This window comes from Battus philenor, unplaced genomic scaffold (assembly GCF_028537555.1).
Source record: "Battus philenor isolate CCGP_79_NKW_IND1 unplaced genomic scaffold, ilBatPhil1.0.hap1 SCAF_6, whole genome shotgun sequence".
Lineage (NCBI taxonomy): Eukaryota > Metazoa > Arthropoda > Insecta > Lepidoptera > Papilionidae > Battus > Battus philenor.
In genome coordinates this window covers 16715235-16736374 of record NW_027181726.1, presented here as the reverse complement: position 1 = coordinate 16736374, position 21140 = coordinate 16715235, and the positions used below count along the sequence as shown (strand labels likewise).

Below are 21140 nucleotides of genomic sequence, written 5' to 3'. Positions count from 1 at the left end.
TGTAATGCTCTTAAAAAGAAGAACTGGACTCCTATTTAATGTTGCCTGAACTACTGATATCAGGGTTAATAAGACAACTCGTGTTTATAACGACCAAAGCAAAACGCCGTGTGAAGTTGTATCACAAATGTTGTGGTAATTGTATCTTTCCGTCAGGTGAACGTCGGTGTTTAGACGTAATTAGTTGCGTAATGCATATTTACGATGGACCTTTTAGTGCCGCATCCGAAAACGTCCGCGAGCGAAGCGGTCGCAACGACTCGGGTCGCTGCTTAAATTAGAAGGGACGCGGGCTCCCGAGCGCGCGCGGGTTCGAACGGAAAGACCCAGTTTTGGGGTGAAGGGGACTTTCTATTGTATTCAGTTTTCGCGTTATATAACATTATGCGTAATCGAGGAAGGATTTTGATGTCACGCACTCACGTAGACCCACTGACGAGACCCACTCAATTACTATAGCAGGCGCGCTGTAACATCGCGAGATAGGAACATCGTCCAATTAACACGAAGATTTCGGGTCACAAATTCTAGCGCATCGCTGTATCACCAATCTGTCTGTGAACTACGGTCTTTTAAAATAAACAATTTATGAACTTCAGGGAAGTTATGTTGTAAATAGGAAGAAACAGAACAGACAGAGCACTAACTAAGTAATATAATAACACTTAAGTAACTAGTCTACCACTATGCCCGCGTTAGACAACTGGACACCCGCGGGATTTACTTCATTGATCTCACAGCCTTTTCCGGGTTCTCTTAAATTTCTACACTCCTGGTCACTTCTCACTATCGATCTCGACTGTGAATTAAAATGACCCTGTCCCTGTTCCCTTATCAGTTCCTTTACAGGTGACGTAACATTAAAAATTTACTTTATTTGTATAAAGTACTCTGTAATTGCAGAACACATCAAAATAAACTGATTGAAAAAATATTGTAGAGAAAAGTGATCGCACGTAAGAGGAAACATCTGGCTTACGGCCTTAGACACGAAAACAGCTCTTAATTTGAAAATTTATTCTCCGGCGCACAATCTTCTTAAAGGCTATCTAGCATCGTAGATACTGCTGTGGAACTGGTCGGAACACCGCCTTCACGTACTTCTTTGTATTTTGACTGTACACGAGCTCCTTTAGTGAAAGACAGAGGAAGCTTAACGACTCTATTAATAATATTGGCGTTCAAGAAATTAATACAGAATGACACACAAAGGTACGAAAGTAACTTCCATAACTCAGCAGATTGGCAAGTTGAAGTAACAGTAGCTGCCCACTGCCACTTACACCACACAACATTAATCACCGCCGAGACCTTAACACTGTGGAGTAGTATAGTTGGACATACTACCAGATCAAGGTCATCGCAAGACACTGGATACAGTCTGCTTCCAACCCGTCCTATTAGAAATCTATGGTGCAAGTCTATGAAACAAATCTCTCTCGACATGATGATTTAAATTCACTCAATTGCTTACTATGCTTATTGTTTACCTTTATTACACTGTTTGCTCTAAAAAGATCGCTCTGGTTCACTATAATACACTTCCTGTTAGTGTTTAAATTTACAACACACAGTCCGGGCAGCTGCGGCAATATTATTGTACGGATCGGTTAAACCATTGAGTGTTGTAATTGAACCATCTACTAAACTACAGTTGGTTTTGTTTACTCAACCACCTTTTCCCATGCACATATACTAAAAAAATTATTGTCTTGTTAATGTTAAATAATTTAAAAATTCCTTCAGTTTTGTTGACTTTATGAACATAATTTTAATGATTGCAAAACACTTCTAATACATATTCTCTTACATGGCATAACAGTAGTAATGTTTTAATGCCGAATTCAAACCGGTATTCGAATTTAAATTCTAACTCGCAATAATAATTGAATTTTAAAAAGTATTGTAGCTATAATGGCCAGTAACATGGGGCTTATTACATGTGATACATGTAATAGTAAAAAATATAATTTTCAGATAATAATAAATAATAAATAAACATTGTTGTCGTAATCTCGTAAGTATCAAAATAAATAGGTTTCGTTTAAGTTTAACACGTCATTTTATATACAGGCCTTCCCCAAAGATATCTGTGGGAGGACATACCATAATCGCCACTCTTGGCAGGCGGGTTGGCGATTGCAGTGCGGTATTATACGCAGAGAACGCTGCTTCCGATCTTCTAGAAACTTGTTTGTGAGCAGTGGCAATCTTACTAACTAATGCACAAAGTGTTAATTATATAGGATTGTATCCCGGAAATCGAATCCGCGACATACAATCGTATGACTCAGTCCACAAGTTTATCACAATTTAAACCAGTGATTCCCAAAGTGGTCTATATCGACCCCTAGGGGTCTATGACAACCTGCAAGGGGTCTATTTCAGCGAAAAAAATTCATGAAATGAAAATGGGGGTCCACGATAGTGGATCTCAACACATACACTGGTAGTACCTATTTACTTACATCATACTATCTTATAGTATCAAAACATTTACATTATTTATAAAAGTACCTATGAAGTAAAAAAATTATTATATATGTTTATAAAATTGTGTAAGTTGACGGATGTTGGTATTCGCTTTGTGGTTTGTTACGTATATTATACATAACAGATACAAAATTTTATTTTGACTAGTTTTAATTTATATTCAATTAATAAATGTATAAATAACATGTGTTTTTACTTTAAGTTTTTAACACTAAACTTCACTACAGTTAGAAATTTACCGGAAATCAATATCAGGTAAGTAGGGGGTCTACCCAACATGGAAGAAAAATCCAAGGGGACTCCGACACAAAAAAGTTTGGGGAACTCTGATTTAAACAAATGTTTGTAACGAAAATTTTATTGGAAATTATAGTTAGAGATTAAGATATTTTTGAATCTATAATATTAGGGTTCACGAGCACATTACCTTCTCCCAACGAGCAGCCATCAACATCTCTAGATGTGTTTCACGTACACGTATGCGTGTGTCAGGAAGCAGCTGAGTACAGTTAAATAAAACCGCATTATAACATTGTTACGTAACGCTGCGCCGCAAAAGTGAACTCGAGTGTTGATCTCGTTACGATTTGAACCAGTTTCCTTACGAGACAGCCGGCGGAGGGACCCCGTCGCGGTCCGCGACCCTCCCACGCGTACGTGTTGTACATGCACTGTGTACGTATAGATAGTGCACTAAGACTATAATGTTATAAGATGGAGTCACTCTGACACTCGCGAAATTTTGATAATATATTCGTGAGCCGTCGTCCCCCTGATTCTTTGCGAACTTAATTAACACCAGCAACCCCCTTTGCGTTTGAAAATACAATCATAGCTAACTTCGACTGGGCAAAAGGAATATTCCTGTAAAGTTCAAGTCTCTGAGCCTTATAGTTCTAAAGATATTGTAATATTACAATTGTATATACGTCAAAATGTCTTACAAATGTCTACAAGATGATTAGAAATAGATATAAAAGCTTTAAGAGATGAATACATACCTCAATTGTTATATTTTTTATATGCAAACGTAAAAGACTTCTGGCAGTACAAAGAGTAGACGCAGCGTGTGTAGGCTGGTGGCCGCTAGGTGGACCTACGATAAAGTTAAAGTCGCTGCACGCGGACCGCGCTACACCGGCCATTGTAGAAACTTTTGGGGAAACCTACGCCTTGCAGACGACACCCGTCTGTCGGTCTATCGACTAAAAAGAGGAAAAAGTACGAAAAATACATATCGGGACAGATACTAAACAATAATTAGTTTTAATATGTAGTAACCTTAATTTTGAAAACGTTGCTTCTTACTCTACTATCATTACCATGTTTATTATTTACAAAACCATTGATTTTTGTATATGATGTTACATATATTAGTTGATGAACTATACATCCCCACCTTTAAATCTTATATATATTTAACCAAATAGCCTATATATATATATATATATATATATATATATATATTTAAATTTAAGATAAACCAATAAATATATATAAATAAAAAAAAAGGATTTACCAATTCCTTTACATATTAGGCTCTCATAGGCTACTAGACGTGTGTTTTTGGCATAAGGTGGATGCTTTTCGCCAAACAGCACCCAAAATAATATTTAAAAACTGTATTGGGATTTCAATGTTGCCTTACTAGATAACTAGTCAAACCTTAAACAAAGATACCCTTCCACACTTCCAGTATACACAATTCCAAAATATTTATGACGTTAAAACATCTATTATCTATAATTTTAAAGGGACGGTTTTTTTCAATTTCTTCTTGCTTTCTTCTCCACAGCTATAACACCATGCGAATCAGAGTATAGTCAAAAATAAAATAGATTAAATTAAATTAGATGTCGATCAATAAGTTCTGTAAAAAGTTCCAATGTTGAATAAATTAATTTTATCTTTATCGTTTGAGGGTTTTGTATTTAAAAATCTTACGTAATGCTGTGTTAATTTTACCTACCATCAGATTAGCTTGACTGTTTCTTTGCTTTGTTTTATAAAGAGTTTTCAGTTTCTAATACAAAAATCATGTACAATCAAATAATGTATGACGTTGCTTCACTCGTACTTAAATAAGTCCGTCATCTTGCGGTTGAGTCTGTATTTAAGTCTCGATTATGGCAGACAAATACATCAGAATATTGGTATTATGGTACAAACTTAAAATAAGGCTTTCGATTTGGTTTAATTTTTAAGTGTTAATAAATTTCTTTGCCCAGCAAGGACGAAGTATGATAAGTTGCCTTCGTTAGTTATTGGAGAGCTCTGGAACGCTTTTAAAAACATCTGTGACCACGCCCAACTGTGGTCATGGCGATGTAGCTTTTACAGGTGACCTTAACTTCTCGTAGAAAATGATAGGTATACGGTTCTCTTCGATATTTTTTCTAACTTCGTTTTGAATAGTAGATTCATAGACTGACGCGGTAAAGCGTAGAGGAATCTTCTCTCTCCAGCGATAACATAAACATTTTTTAATTCAATGTAACTTGTCACTTCGTATTCATACTACGGGTCAGCAATATGGACCTTGAAGAATATTTGAGACGCACCGCTGCAAATTAAGTAAACTGCATTCCGTCTCAATGTGAACATTGTATGCGCCCTCAAAACCAAAACTAGGTTTTATACCATCTGCCTGCGCGAATACTGGAATTTTTGATCACGTAGTCAGAAAGAACGTTCCTAAATAAGAACAACTGATAGAGATCATAGTTTTATCAGATGTACCGTACCCGCTTGTCTCTTAATACTAAACTTCATACTGCGCTCTTTGGAGCGTCATCTGTTTCTAAGATAGGAATAGATGGCACGACATAATAAAGACGAAGGTTAATCTGTTTCCAAGAGATTACGACCCTTAGATATGAGAATAACAGTGCGGGGAATAGGAGAAACCACTTCCGTCACTCACCGCATTGTATCTCTTACCGTCGCCGACCATGCCCTTTTGGGAAAGTTTGTGTTGCACTACGCTATCTGTGCCGTCCTTCGGCTACTGTCATATCGCACCTGATCGGACCAGTACACAAGGCTACAGCCGACCACCACGCCGTACTTCTTGGTTTAAAACTCTTCAGTCCACAGATACTATAACAGCTACTAAGCTGGTCATTTTTTTTATGGCCCCCTCAATTTGGGGGCCTCTCGTACCCCTAACTTTTTGGGATCAGGGACTTTATTGTTCAGTAATTTTTTTTCAGTCTTTTCTTTTTTTATCACTCTCTTTCCCGCGTTACAATATCTTTCATTCTTTACTTTTGTCCCTTACAATTTCTTTCGTTTTGCTCTTTTATACCTTCTTTCTTTTCTCGCCTCTCATCATCTTACTCTAAGGTGGCTAGGTACATTTTATTTATCTTTATTTACACATTTATTTTACTTTCTTAATTCTTTATTACACATTTCTTTTTCTATTTCTTATTATTAGTTGACAATTTATTTTGTGCATAGTTTATTCTATACAGTTTTATTTCTTTCAACCGTATCACTCGCCACCCCACGAGCGAAAGATAAGAATGATGGGCGAAGGTTGTCGTCGCCCCTCATAACGGCGATGCTCTCTATGTCTATCTTTGAGCTGGTCATTAAGCGACGCGTACTTAGAATCCGTGACGTAATTACAATATGTACAGAGGTTAATTACAATCGACAATAACGTTATGCAGAGCGTATTCAAACTTTTGACGGATGCTCGCGGAGCGCGGCGATGCGGGGGACGGGGTCGGCTGGCGCAAGTGCCGTCACGGCCGCGGTTGGCCAACTCCTGCGCATGCAATCTTCGATTATCGACATGTATTGTGACGTCATATGGTCCCGTCTACGGAATAATATTGTACGGCTCATGTTACTATGTTACACGTAATTATGCATTAATCTGTTTGAATTTTGTCGAATTGATTACGAAAAAAACCCGGTTGTGTTTGCTATAGATTCTTCTGAGATCAGAACGCTCTCGGTGACCTCTTAGCTATATTTTTAGTTCGAAAATGTCAATATCTCACTGAAAACATATAAAATTAAAATTATCAAGCAAAAATTAGTGACAATTCAACTTATTAAAGGATTTTAAATGATAACACAGTTGGAATCAATTTGTCCTTTGTGAAAGCTCATAAAAAGGTTGTTTGTATATCCTAGTAGCTTCATCTTAAATTATAAGATATCAATTCCAAAATCATCAGTTTGATTCTAATTTCTGTCAAATTGCAGTCTTCTAGCGATTTTTTCTTGACGTAGACATAAAATATTATAAAAATATTTCTCCATCACCGTACATACAAATGACGACTATAAGAGATGCAGGTAAACCTCCATCGCTTAGTTCCATGGTGATGTTACGTAATTGCAGTGTCGCTTAGCGCAGCTATGGTCGGTCACTAGTTACTTACTGCAAACCGCTGTTAACCTTAACGCTTCCTTATTCGCGAACAATAAAGACCTCAAAAGCCTGCTGCATTAAGTAGCAACTTGACTGCCTGTTAGTTAAGAACTCTAGTTTCGTAAGTTTTACAAGGCGTACCGTTCGTTGACGTGTTATTCCCATGTCAGGGTACTCATGGCAGTATCTTACTGTTTCTAGCCATCTCTTTCACACATCGTTAAACCGGGGGACCTCTAGTTTACAACATCCCGAAAAAGTCACTATATAGCATCTTGTTTCTCTTTAACAACCTTTTTAAATATCATAATTATACCAGAATTTTATTTAGCAATTAATATACCTATGTATTATGAGAACCGGAAAGTAAAGTCGCTTTCTTAAGTTAAATTCACACGATTACATTTTTAACAAGTTTTTATTTCTAATCGACAATATATTCACCTTCGTTATCAACAACCTTTTAGTATCTGGTATACAAATTTACAATGCCGGAGCGGTAACAAATCAATCGGTTTTTCTGTGAAATATGTCGACAGAAACGACATTACTTTCCGGTCTTCCTAGTATTAAGCATATATTCCTTAGGCTGGCTTCTTCTTGTTTAAAATATAACTTCCGACTCTTTACAACTTATTAGCAATTTATATAGCAAAGGCGTTATAATGTAAATATCGGGGAGCTCTAGCTTCAAATCAAGGCATAACAAAGCCAGTGTCGATGAAACTTCAACAGTCAATACAACAAGAATTCAATATCACATAATTTGGTAATGTAAAAAATATATTTAAAAAACTTTTAAGTTAAACGGTTTTTTGATGCCCATATTGTGGTGGTTGTGTAAAAATATGTACCTAGTCAGCCATATTGGAACAGCGTCCATCTTGAATTTTAAATTTTGACATAATCATCGTGTGTGTTTAGTGTAGCCCTTTCATTTGATACCCATTTTGAGGGGGTTAAGGAAAAATACGTAATCCGCCATTTTGTATCGGCGGCCATCTTAGATTTATAATGTTATTGATTTTATTATATTGTATTGTCATCTAAATTAAATGTGTGTACCAAATTTGAGATCATTCTGACAACGGGAAGGTGCTTAAATTTCAATTTATAATTTTGACCCAAGTAAACAAATTCCGTACGGGTCGAACTAAATAAAACCGTTTAATAAGAAAATCGTTTGTATCAGGGGAGCTTGGGATTGTACTATCGTTTATAAAAAAGTTTCTCACAATACATGAAAGTGAATAACGTCGCATAAAATTGTAAAAACACGTAAAAAGATCTTTTAATTACTTATCTAGGCTTAACCGCTACCTATCATCTGATTTCTTTAAATATTATCAGTTAGCGCAATATTATCGAAATGCAATAAAAAAACCGCCGCCATCTTATTGCAAACGCGCCAAAACTGAAGTCGCACATGACCGTAAACGACAAACATATCGTTCAGAAATATCATTAAAAATTATGATAATTATGTTTAGGTACTACGCTTTGCCTTTGAATAACCACGTAATTACTTATGTATATGTCGCCCGTTGTACATATTTGCACAAATAAGCATTTATAATTCATTAAAACTGCTCATCGAAGATTAGCGTCAGCCCGAAGATTGGTAATAACTACCTTTTTTATTCGCATTTAATTTTAATTTTGAATCAATTATGATGATCGCTGGTGAGATGAATGCCAAATGAACCAAAGGTTCATAGAAACTAGAATCAAATAGAGCATCCCCGTAATGAGATTAACTTTGATATAAAATAAAACTTTCGCGAGGGTTCGTAATGCGCCCCGATCTGAGAAGAGCCTTCAACAAATTCAGTCTGGTTGTATTTTTGTGATTGTACATTCTGCACTTGGCGCAAGGGATGTAGGGGTGGACCTATTTGCTTATTTTATATTATTTCCGCTTCTTTATAACTTGCTTGGTTCCAGCTTCCTTGTTATTAGCTGACTTGCTTCTTATGTTACCTGTTATTTTACTTGTTATATTTTTTTAATTTGCTTGCTTGAACTAAAACCTTAGCTGAGTCTTAAAATACGCGCGGCGATGCCGTACACCGCGACAGAATTTTGAATTGTTAACCGTGGCGCCATCTACCATTCCGTGCCGGAACCACAAGTATAGTTTTATAAAAAGTACTTCACAATAATTAGCTTCTTGAAACTAGCATTAAAGTCAGTATCGTATTCTTGGATAGAATAAGATATACTTTTTTATATATTTCTTTAATATTGGTTTTGTGCACTTTAAAAATGTGTTTTATGAATATTTTATCTGTGACGCCAGTTTGTTTTGTTCATATAATCTGTAATTTATTTACATTTTGCCTTCTATGGGGGTGGCCAATAACCAGCAGTGGACATCTTATAGCAAGTATTATAATGTCGACTCAGTATTTTCGCTATGTATTCCAGGTTCACTGGACGGAAAACAATAGTGACATGACATTTTCTGATGTTTTTACTAAAGAATACACATTAAAAAATTCCGCAGATATTACATATTAATGTGTTCTTCCAAAATTAACTCAGATAGCAAGGCCTGAGTTGAGGTTTCCCGTGACATTACCCACCGGCACGCTATGTGAATCTGCTGACAAGAGCCGGAAACTCAGTAGTTCTGCTTTTATATGAAATTTGTCAAATTTTGATGTATGTATTGTAATATCAACCATTTAAATGAGTCAGCAAACAAAATTCCACACATTTCGATCAACTAAAAATTATTAAATGCTATATAATATGTTTATTTAATAATACACTTTTAATTTTAGGTTTAAAACTAAGAAAAGTAAGGTCTATGACATCTCGTGGAACTTTATTATATATACGTAGGTACAGACCCACAAAGGATATTAGGGTATTATTAGCTGAATATAAATGTATCAAAAACATTTCACAAGACTCACATGAGTTATTTGAGAACAGATGGCTTGTCGTTAGTCTATTTTTCCCGTATACACAACAACACTAAGGATAATATAGCAAGGAGGTCTAGCAATAACAGGTCTCGATCAGTCTAATGTCTTTTATTTGTAAAAAAAAAACAATTGATATCAGTAAACAATACGATGAGCAACGTGCGCTTATTGCCCGGGAAAAGAAACGAACGGTCTTCCGGAGCAAGAAGGAGCACCTGGCGGGTCGCGTCCGGCCTGTCCACACACCTGCACCGATAAGGTTCATAATTGATCATATCAAATTCGTTTGTACCAAATAATGTTGCGTCCGTCGGAGAGGGCACCCGCGCGCCCGCCGCCTCCCCGTTGACTAGCTTGGTTGCTTACTTATCGTTCTCGAGTTTCTCACTAAAATAAATAACTTATGTAATGAGAGAGCCTTCGCCCCCGCGCTCCTAACTCTAAGCGACTATAAATAATTCGTCCGGCCGGCGCCCGCCCGGCGCGGCGGCGGCGCCCCGGTCCGGCAGGGTGCTTTAACTCTATATACCTAATCGTCTCTACGCTAACTAATAGTTTCGAGAACGAAACTTATTCGCTACGAAATGCTGAGCCGCGGCCGGCCGCGCCGCGCTCACTGCGCGTCGGCGGGGGCCTCCTCGGCCTTCTCGTCCGCGCCGTCCATGACGACCTTCGTCGGACGCCTGCTGATCGACGGCACGTAGGCCTGCGTTATGATCTCGATGTCCTTCCGGTCGGTGCCGTTGGCGGGCGCGGCGTCCGACACGCTGTCGATGAGCGCGCGGCGCGTGGTGGGCTCCACGTTGTCGTGCGGCGGCGGCGCGTCGGTCAGCGCGTCGTCGTCGTCGTCCTCTATTTCGACGCCCTTCTGCTTGCCGCCGGCTTTCGACTTTGACGGCACCTCCGTGATTGAGTTGGGGTTTCTGTTCTTGTTCTTGCTCTTGTAGCCGGTATTCACCGGGATTAGTTCCTCCGAGTCGGAGATCGTGGTAGGGCTGAGGGTGTGACGTTCGCCGTCGGAGCCATCGTTGTGGTCTCCGATGGAAGCGACGTCGCCCACCAGATTAATTAAGTCCGTCAGGACATTGTTATTCCTGCCGCTGGACGGGTCGACGATGGCCGAACTCTTTCCGGAGTCTGGAGAATTTTTGATCAACTCGACCCCTCCGGTTGAGCTTTCTTGAGAACTAAAAGGCGACGGGGCAAATTCAGTAGTGTCCGCAATTTCTAACGATCGATTATCGTCCTCCGCGGGAACGTTCTTAGACGCGGCGAGCACTTCGGAGCTCGTCGGCCATAGCTTGGTGTCGCCGTCGTCGGGGAGCAGCGGGTCCGCGGTGGACACTGCCGCTTTGTCTTTGGTGATGTTTTCGGACGAGTCGTGCGGGTTCTGATCGCTCGTCTCAACGGGCAGGGAGCTCAGCTCGGTGCGCGCGGTCACGTCGGTGCCCGCGTCGGATTTCAGTATGGAACTAGTAGTCTGTTCTCGGGCGATGGGTTGATCGCTAGCGGCCTCCGTGACCTTGCTGGTACTTTCTGCTTCGGAGTCGGGATCGTCGGTGCTAGAGACGCTGTCAACAAAATGTAAGTCAGAGCTGTCACTGTCGTCGTCGTTACTTTGAGTAGGTGATCCTGTCGTGTAAGCAGCAGCAGAGTCCGGTGCTGCAGTGCCATCGCCTAGCTCCACCGATGTGCCCGCCTGGGGGGGCAGTGCAGCGAGCGTCTCCGTGGCCATTACGGACCGCAAATTAGGCATGGAGCTTTCCCTTGATTTTGTGGTGACTACAATCACACCATCGTCTGATTTAGTCGTACTGCCGTCTAAAGACATTTCCCGCGAAATATCCGATGTCCCCGAGCTTGTTTCGGACGTCAAAGTTGGCGGCGTGGTACCTGCTTCCCTTGCAGTGGCCGCCTCCGTAGAGGTGGCCGGGACACTGGCAACTATGACTTCGTGTCCATTGGGCGCGTGCTCGCTTTCCGCGGTCTGTTCGGGGAGGATTTCTTCTTCGTGATTTCCCGGGACGGAAAGGTCGTCGGGAAGCGGCGGGAAGGCCGGATTATGGTCGAACAATGAGGTATCTTCTTCGTCGATTGACGGAACTTTGCTCGACGACACGGACACTACTTCCGGTGTCACGACAGGGGTGTCGGCTGCGGCCACCACGCTGGGAACACTCGGGCTGTAGATGTTACTGTTTATTGAGTCTTGTGTAGAAAGACTGATCCTTGAAGGCGGAGCGTCGTTGGTACTCTTCGATTCCTGATCTTTTTCATTTAGTTTGGATACCACCGGGGGTGAAGAGGTGTCAGAAGTTGCTTGAATATTAGCGCTGGGTACTTCTGGTGCCTCGAACTTGTCGTCGGAATGCTCGACCTGCGACTTTTCAGAGGTAACCTCGCGCGGAATCAGCGGAGACTTGGAAGACGAGTACTCTGCGACGTCGATGCTCGGCGAAGGCAGGATCTCCTTTATCTTGACATCCGTGATAACCGGGATTTCAGAAACCGGGGTGATTTCCTTTATGGTTATTTCTTGTTTGATCGGTTCTTTCACCGCCGATGGTAGGACGCTAGCGCTGATGTCTTCAAACGTGGGGATGTTCGGCATCGCAGTCGCTATGCCGGGAATTGTAGTTACTCCTGAAAAAAAAAACAATTATATGTATACGTTTAAATGAATATGACTGGTGTAGTTGGGTAAACCATCCTCCGATTCGTGCTGCACTACCCATAAATGTTTTTATTACTTGGTGACAATAAATGCTGAATAAGCCAAACATTTACTCCTTTGAAGCTTGTACATCTATAGGGCGTCGCTCTGAACGAAGCTAAGGTGTTCAACAAGGGGCTTGCAGTGGTCTCGCGCGTACCTCGGAGCGGGCAGTTGTCATACTCGGGGCAGCAGCGGCCGGGCACGCGGCGCGGCGTGCAGTCGTCGCGCACGAAGCAGGCGATGCGGCGGCACACCACCTCGCCGCCCTGGCAGTAGCACACGCGGCACGGGTCCGCCGGGTCCACCAGCTTCTCGCCGTTGCCGTACACGCGCCCCTCCTGCTCGCACTCTGCAATCAAACGCCCGGAACCGTTAGTAAAAATGTTCAGAAAGCTGTGATTTCGTTTATTTACTCTCTGCAAGATTCGACATATCTCATAGCAGAAATTTGACTACATACACATACACTGTTGACTGTAAACGTCTCTCCTAGTGTCCTCTTATTACCTTACCATCATGATCATGATTTACAATATATTCAAGAAAACAGTTGCCGCGATCAATGATCGTATACACCAGATACATAAAAGAAAACTATAAACAATATATCCTCTCTGTCTGAACTAAACTCTGTTAACTTTGTTAAACTTTTAAGGTCAAGTTGAGCCTTTGTCAAAGCCAAAATGTTCTGCCGATATAAGCGTTTCATCATTGAGTTTTAGTAAAGAAGTTTACTAAGTTCATGATGAATCACCAGATGAAATACATCTTATAATTAAAATCCATGTTCACAATTTCTAGTCTCTTTTTCACCCATATCTGTTTTCCGAACGCGGTGGTAGAGTTTCATCTGTAAGCAAGACTTGCTTACCACACTGGTAGGTGGGGCAGCAGTGGTCGGGGCGGTGCAGCGCCTTGCAGCCGGGGCGCGGCTCGCAGCGCTGGCGCGCGCACTGCACGCCGCCGCGCGCGCACGTGCAGCGCTCGCACGCGCTCTCGCCCGGGAACTCGTCGCCCGGCATGTACACCACGTCGCCCAGCGCGCATCCACCTGCAAACGCAACACTTGCACTCTTTGCTCAGAACTTAACGTAGTTGCTGTATCACTTACAGTGTCGATTTCATTTGCTGGAATTATTGAGCGTCATAAAATGTAATAAATAAAACAGCTCCTGCTTAGATCGTAAAAGATTTTGTCTTGATTGAAAAATTTGAACCTAACTAATATCCGTGAAATTCTAAACGAAATCTTGCTCTATTAATTTTGTTAATGTTTTTGTTGTCTTTCTTTTCATCATTCTGCAATTAATCTACAAGCTTAGTAGCTTGCGTTTCAACCTCGAAGTGACTAAGGTGAAATAGATATTTTCATTTAAATTTTTAAACTTATAATTTGGTTTGACAGTCCGTTTTAGTTTTTAGTTTTTTATCCTTATGCAAAAGGCGGAACATCTAGTGCTAACTATAAAAAAAGTATAGACTGAATGTTCCATTGCAAATAATGTATTTATATTACCTTCTTTTAAACCGAGGTCCATACTTGTTACATTCGGCAGTGGTCCTAGAGGTCCTGAAACAACCAAGATAAAGTTCTTTATTTATTTATATAGAAGACATAAGCCGAAGTCGCCCATTGCAAGACGGCCTCGCCAAAGATGTTTATGGAGGATATATCTTAATCGCCACGCTTTCCAGGTGGTTTGGCGATTGCAATGTGATATTATAGTGCGTAGAAGACGCTGCTGCCCATACTTTGGAAACTTGTTCCCAAGCAGTGACAATCCTAATATAGTTAATGCACGAAATGTAAATTATATCAAATTGTTTACCGGGAATCTAATTCACAAACTGTAATACATACATATAAGAGAAAAATTAAATAAATCATCTGTGCTATTGCAAATTGTAAATAGACCTAACTGTAGTGATTGAGGATGGATAAAAGATAATTAGAGTGGAAGAGAAAAGAGAACAAATCGTGGAATGAAAGAGTAGTAAGATAGATACGAGTATTGTGAGGAATGGAAGATGAGAAAGTAAATAATAAAATAGAGTGAAAAATTAATAACAAAAATCGGAAGTCGCAGCCCTCTACCGCTGGGGTACCATTGCTCAATTTATTTATAGTATTAGCTTCCAAATCACAAAGGACCGAAACTAAAAATCCTATCTAAAATTGTTGAAGTTAAAAAAAAAGTAAAGAAATCCTATTGTCAGTTAATAGAAGCAAATTTCAGGCATAAATATCTCCTCGACGAAGGAACGGTGATTGAAAAAGGAACGCCGTGCTAATTAAAGGCACTGTGTAAAAGGTTGTTTACGGCGAAGGACCTAGCTAAGTATATTGAAACTTATTTTGGATAGGAGATCAACGCAACGAACTTCTCCATTTATAACTTTAAAAATATCGACTGTTTTTACCGATTTATAAATGGCACTAAGTGAAATTTTTGGCATATTTGTTAGATGACTTAATTTTAATATGTTGTCGAGTCATAGAAGTTTTTGGTGTAAGGAAATATACGTCTTAAAGTATCATGGGTTCCAAACATTTTTTAAATGTAATTGCTTCTGAAAAACATATGAAGATCTTTTTTTTTTTAAATAAAGAGATCCTTAATCTCGCGTCTTTTAAATAGGTATATCAACAGGTCTATCAATAATGAAAAAAAAAATTAATACATTTTTAATCATTCTTTTACTTTGTGCTTTTTAATAATATCTGTCCGACATTTTGAATTTGATCCGCGAATTTATTTGAGATTTACAAAGTTATATATGATGTAACGCGCAAAAACATTGAGTCACTCCGTCGCAAATGAAGGTTATTCATTATCTTTTATAAGAAATAGGGTTTTTAGTACTCAGAGGTTCTGAAAGAAAAATCCATTTGCTCGGCTAATTTTGTCGGTCTTTGAGAAGCTGAAACCCTCTGCGAACAATGGCTTTGACCCGGCACATATAATTGCCCTCCCTCTCGGCTGCCTCTCAGCGCCCCCCTCTCGAATGCCAAAACGTAAAGGAGTGCTAGTGCGAGCGTAGAAGCTGACCGCGTCGCCTCGCTCGTGCGTCCGCTTGCGCTTGTAAACTGTGCTAGTTTCTTCTCATAAAGACATTTTCTTTCCCAATGCTTGTTTATATACATCATGTTTTTTTATTACCGTTTAAAGTTAGAAAAACGAATGTAAAACTAGTGAAATAACTGATTACTTATAATGTTTTTGTATTAAAATAAGTGAGCAGGGATTTTTCCTACAATAATAATTTTTTCAAGCAACGTTTCATTTTCATTCTCATCTTAATGTTCGTTTTTCATTTTCATTCGTTCTCTTCACATTATCTTTCATTCCCTTTCATTCTTTTCTATACATACGTTGCCTCACTTTCATCGCCTTCTCCCTTGGATCATTCATCTATATTTATTAATTTTATTGCTTTATGTATGACTTTTATAGTTATCTTTTTTTTCTACATTTTTTAAATTCTTATTCCTTATTCTATTGATCATTGGCTATATCACAGATGAAGTGATTACGATTTTAAAATTTTATCACTTTTATTTGTCCTTATTACATTACAACCTTTTATTATTGTCCTTATAACCTCTTTACAGAAATCCAGAAAATTCTAGCGATGGTTCTCATTGCTTACCAAAGAGGCAATGTTGTCCTTCTCTATTCTCTACCATGGAACAGTCGAACTACTGAGTCCAAACTGCATATGCAAATCGTTACTCTCAAGTCGTAAAACGTCTTATGTTCCTCCATAATGCTTGTGGATTTATTTTAATTTGAAGTATGTGGATAAATGATAAGCTCAAATTAATAATAGTCTCTACTAAATTAGACCGTTCTGGCATTCTTTTTTTCACGTGCACAAATGATCACTAAGACAATTCTATCATGCTGTTTGACATGAATAAGATAAATGCGGGAATATTACTGTTTGTTACAGACTTTAAGTAGACCAGGATGCGTTTGAAATTATTATTATTTTAGGTTGAGTCATATTATTATTCAGAAGCTTCATTTGATACTGACATCTATCAAACTAGGCCCCTCTGGTATTCTTTAAAACTACATAATGGATACATGATAACAATATATATTTAAATAAATAATCAAAAATCAAATCAGATCATCTCCCGTCAAAAATAACTTCATGAAAAAATACAAGACTATGCCCGGAGCGCTTTCACGAAAAATGGTGGCAATAATCGTCAATCGTCTGCCAGAGGCCTGAGCGATGACTCCCGCCCCCCACTTGCTGCGGAAAGTAGAGGGGGGCTGAGAACCCACCCCAGCGCTCCCTAAGGTCGCACCCCCAAAAAGGCTTTGATTTACGCCGCGCCGCCGGCTCGAAGCGCGGACGAGATTCATAGTCTTGAACTACGATTTACGAGCCATTTCTCACTGCGCTCTCTACCTTACTATACAACTTACATATAAATATACTAAGTTTATAATATTATTTATTAACGCTGTACATTATTTCTTGTATATTTAACAACCTGGATGACACCGAAGTTTCAAAACACTCACCGAACATATTTGAAACCATTTCTACACGATCGACGACGCACCAGGATATAATAATGAGTCGTCGAATTTAGTCCAATTAGACATAAAAAACTAGACAATAATTTTAATTTGAATATGTTTTTTTTCTAATGAACTTAGGAGAGTACAATGTCTGGCATAAACTTTCATTGCGTGTTACTTTCTAATTAAACCAAAAGGATGTGGTCTCCATCTAGGATTTTCAGGCAAACTCAACAAGTTCGTCTGTCCTTGTGCGTTGACGTCATATGTCTCTATTCCAAAATGTTAAAGTAGATATTTGTACTACGCACTATGTGGTTACGCTGGACTATAATGATAACTTTCGTTCGTCTACGGATAATAAGTGAAAATATTGCGAGTAAATGAAAAGGAGCCGTCGATCACGCAGCTGGCGGCGGCGCGGCGGCGCGGCGGTAGAGTTATGTGCCGTGACAAGAGGCCGGCGGTTACGTGCAGTCAGCGGCGCGGGGAGTGATGCAACCTCCCTTACGCACAGTTACGTTCCTTACCAACATTATGTACACTCATGAACCGACTCCAACTACTATAGTCTAGTAGTTAGGGATGGCTGCTAGGAAGTCGCCGGCTTCGATTCCCGAGCAACATATTTAATCGACGAGCCAAATTAATTTTAACATTTTTTGGTCGAGCTGCACGTAATGTGTAACATTATGTGCGCCCGGTGTTATTAATCATTTACAAAACTTTATTTTTATTAAACATTAAAATAAAAAAATAAATACATTTAAAACACTTAAGTTAAACGGTCTTTTGATACCCATATTGTGGTGGCTGTGGAAAAATATGTACCTAGTCTGCCATATTGGAACGGCGTCCATCTTGAATTTTAAATTTTGACATAATCATCGTGTTTTACTAGTGTAGCCTTTTCATTTGATACCAATATTGAGGGGGTTAAGGAAAAATATGTAATCCGCCATTTTGTATCGGCGGCCATCTTAGATTTATAATGTTATTGATTTTATTATATTGTATTGTCATCTAAATTAAATGTGTGTACCAAAATTCAGATCAATCTGACAACGGGAAGGTGCTTAAATTTCAATTTCTAACTTTGACCCAAATAAATAAACAAATAAATTCCGTACGGGTCGAGAAATATAAAACCGTTTAATAAAAAATTTTAAGGCAAAATAAATATAAACAAGATAAGAACGGAATAACGAATATTTTAATGGGAAATTGGTCAACGTTTTTCACTACAAACGTATATATACATAATACCTACGCAGTTTTCAAACCGTGCGTCAATCATTTTTGATCGATTTGTTCGATTGATTGCCATTTTATTATTATTTATTTTTATTGCAATATATTAATTATAGAAAGTCGACAACATTAATTCAATTTTAGAAATGCTCGGCAGTCCGCATAAAAATGTTTAACAGACCGCGTCTTGTTCATCCCTGATGTAGAGGAATATATCGCGAGTAAAGGGTTCAAGAGAAAACGCAGGAGCGTTTGTCGGGCCAATATATAAGGCAAATATATAACGATATATATATTGGACATTTCAGCCACCTTATACAATATGATTGAATTCACTTCAACCATTACAATATTTATTTGAAAAATAATCAATAAATTACGTGTTCACTTTGTAATATGCCGCATCAATTATTTCTATCTTGGAATGCAACGAGCCAATAACTTGTCAGAACAGCTAGTAGTGTATAAAAAAACAAAAAATAAATATTTTCCGACTGAAAGATATATTTCGATCGGTATAGCATATTGTCATGCTCCTTTGTCAACCTTCTCAATATCTTCCATTCACTTCTCTTTTCTTCCCTTTACAATATTTTGCATTCCTTTTCTTATCTTTCTTTCGTATATCGCCTTATTTCATTGACTTCTCTGCAGGATTATACATTTACATTTTCTTTTATTTTTGCTTGTATATATTTGTTTTGTACATTTATTTCTCATAGTTTAAAATTAATATTGTTTTGTTTCCTTATTATCAATATCACAGTTTATTTTCATTTGATTTTAAAATGATCATTTTATTTCAATTTTCTTTCTCTTTTTGTTTTATTTAATTCATATCTCTTATACTCTTTATCTATTGACTCCTATCGCGAGTCTTATGATCTTCCTATCGAAGTCTAAGAAGGTCAGGTGACTTTCCTTGCTGATCACTAGTGAAGCGATTATTACCTCCTCGATCCTCTCTTGCAACCTAAACAAGACAGCCGATGATTAGGTGCACGACGATCTGGCCCACTCCTGGGTCAAAGGACTCTGCTTGAGCCTAATCCTATGAAGCTACGCAGAGAATCTCCCGCGCCCCGTAAACGCCTCGACCAGGACCGAGTCCAGCTCAATCTGACAAAGCACGCGCATTTCAATTGTTTACATGTAATATATAATAGTGAAAGCGTCCTTTTTTCGTGTACATCTAATTTGATCAATGGTTTCTAGATGTTGTACTCTTGACCAAACTTATTAAAATATGTGAATCTTACAGAGGAAAATGTGAAGAAAGTTGTGAAGATAGAGTTCATTTTATACGTCAATAATCTCGACGAGACAGATTTTTTTAGTAAGATGTTTTGTAGTTTTTATTTAATTAATTTAGTATTCCAATTATAATGCATTACGTGAATGACATTTTAGATTAAACAATATCAGTGATTAACACATCAAGGAGTGCCTAGGCCAGTGGAGCGCGGCATCGCCGGGAACCCGAGCCTGCACGACCCTGACTGACCCCAGGCCACGGTTACTGGGGCACCTCTAGACCTTGTGACCTCAAATACTTCGAGTGCTTGGACATGCATCAGTGCTGACGTTATTGCAGTGCACACACCTGATGCGTTAATTGACCGCAATGTTCCAATTAACCTTGGACTGGATTTATATCCTGGACTGTGATAAGTACCCGCTCTCGTCAGCAGATAGATCACGTTCAAGATTATTGATTTATATTTATGGCTACGGCATCTATGGAAAACCCGAACGAAACAAGAAGCCGATATTATGTGACGGACGTCAATAGTTTTAATATTTGTCACAGTTCTGAACAACTCTTTTTTGTAATGAAAAAAGGTGGCTATTACTTCGTTGTATAAAATCTAGCGATTCCTGCTTTACTATAGTTGAATAAGACAGATAAGTAAAAAGTATATATTAGCTAGAGATCAACTCATAGTTGAGCCGACATGAGTTTTTTGTGGGTTCTTCATTCATCCACATTAACATCCATTTAACATACAGTCATAACTTGGGCCCTCTTTTTGGGGACCTTACGGTCCTCCTAACATAAATCAATGACAGGGACTTTAGTTTCAAATAATTTTTCAGTAATTTTTTATAGCATTCCCTTCCGTCATACATATTCCCAAGTTTTCCTACTGTATGTTGTTTCACTCTCCCTGATATTTGTGGTACTCATAACAAACGCAGTCAGGAACTTGTAATGCGTTCACAATATCTTTAGTACAGTTATACTGTTATTAGAATTTTATTAAAAAAACTTTTTTAAATTTATTGCATTTATTGATAATTCCTATAAAGGGAATTATAATACTAATCTTATGGAGCTTTTATTCACAAACCTCTCTGTTTTTGAGGGACGCCTCCATGCTCTATCTTAATACACGACAGGGACTTGGCTCACGAAATATTTTTTTTCATTATTTTATTCTTAATTTTTTTCCATAAACTCGCATTCTTCCTTTATTAACTTTTATTTACATTCTGTTCATACCTCATTTTTCTCACAATATTACATTTATATTATCTAATCTTTTATTTAATAATTATTTACATTTTCATTTTTTATTTTATTATTACATTTGATTGCCTCAACTGTAAAAATTTGATTTCTTACTACTACATCACAGCTATTTATGACTATTACCTAATCTAAGGTATTGTTCACAATTATGCATTTCTTTATGACTTTTTCGAAGTATTGTTAGAATGTGTTGCGGCATCTTCCATCCCCTCTCAAGGACTTATGAGCTTAGAAAGAGAAAAGAAAAGACATAACACTTTCTTTATTTCTCATATCAAATAGT

General features: G+C 38.6%; 1 protein-coding gene across 2 annotated transcripts in view; it reads right to left on the bottom strand.

Moving 5' to 3' along the window:
• Positions 1-9909: 9909 nt before the first annotated feature.
• LOC137930156 (uncharacterized) overlaps positions 9910-21140 on the bottom strand; it is a 73000-nt gene continuing 61769 nt past the window's right edge. For both annotated transcript variants that reach the window (XM_068773297.1, XM_068773298.1), the window contains exons 3-6: positions 14049-14102; positions 13404-13583; positions 12690-12881; positions 9910-12459 (exon numbers count right to left, since the gene is read on the bottom strand). In XM_068773297.1, the coding sequence (XP_068629398.1) occupies positions 10430-12459; positions 12690-12881; positions 13404-13583; positions 14049-14102 (2456 nt within the window). In that variant the 3' untranslated portion in view covers positions 9910-10429. The remainder of the gene's footprint in view (positions 12460-12689; positions 12882-13403; positions 13584-14048; positions 14103-21140) is intronic.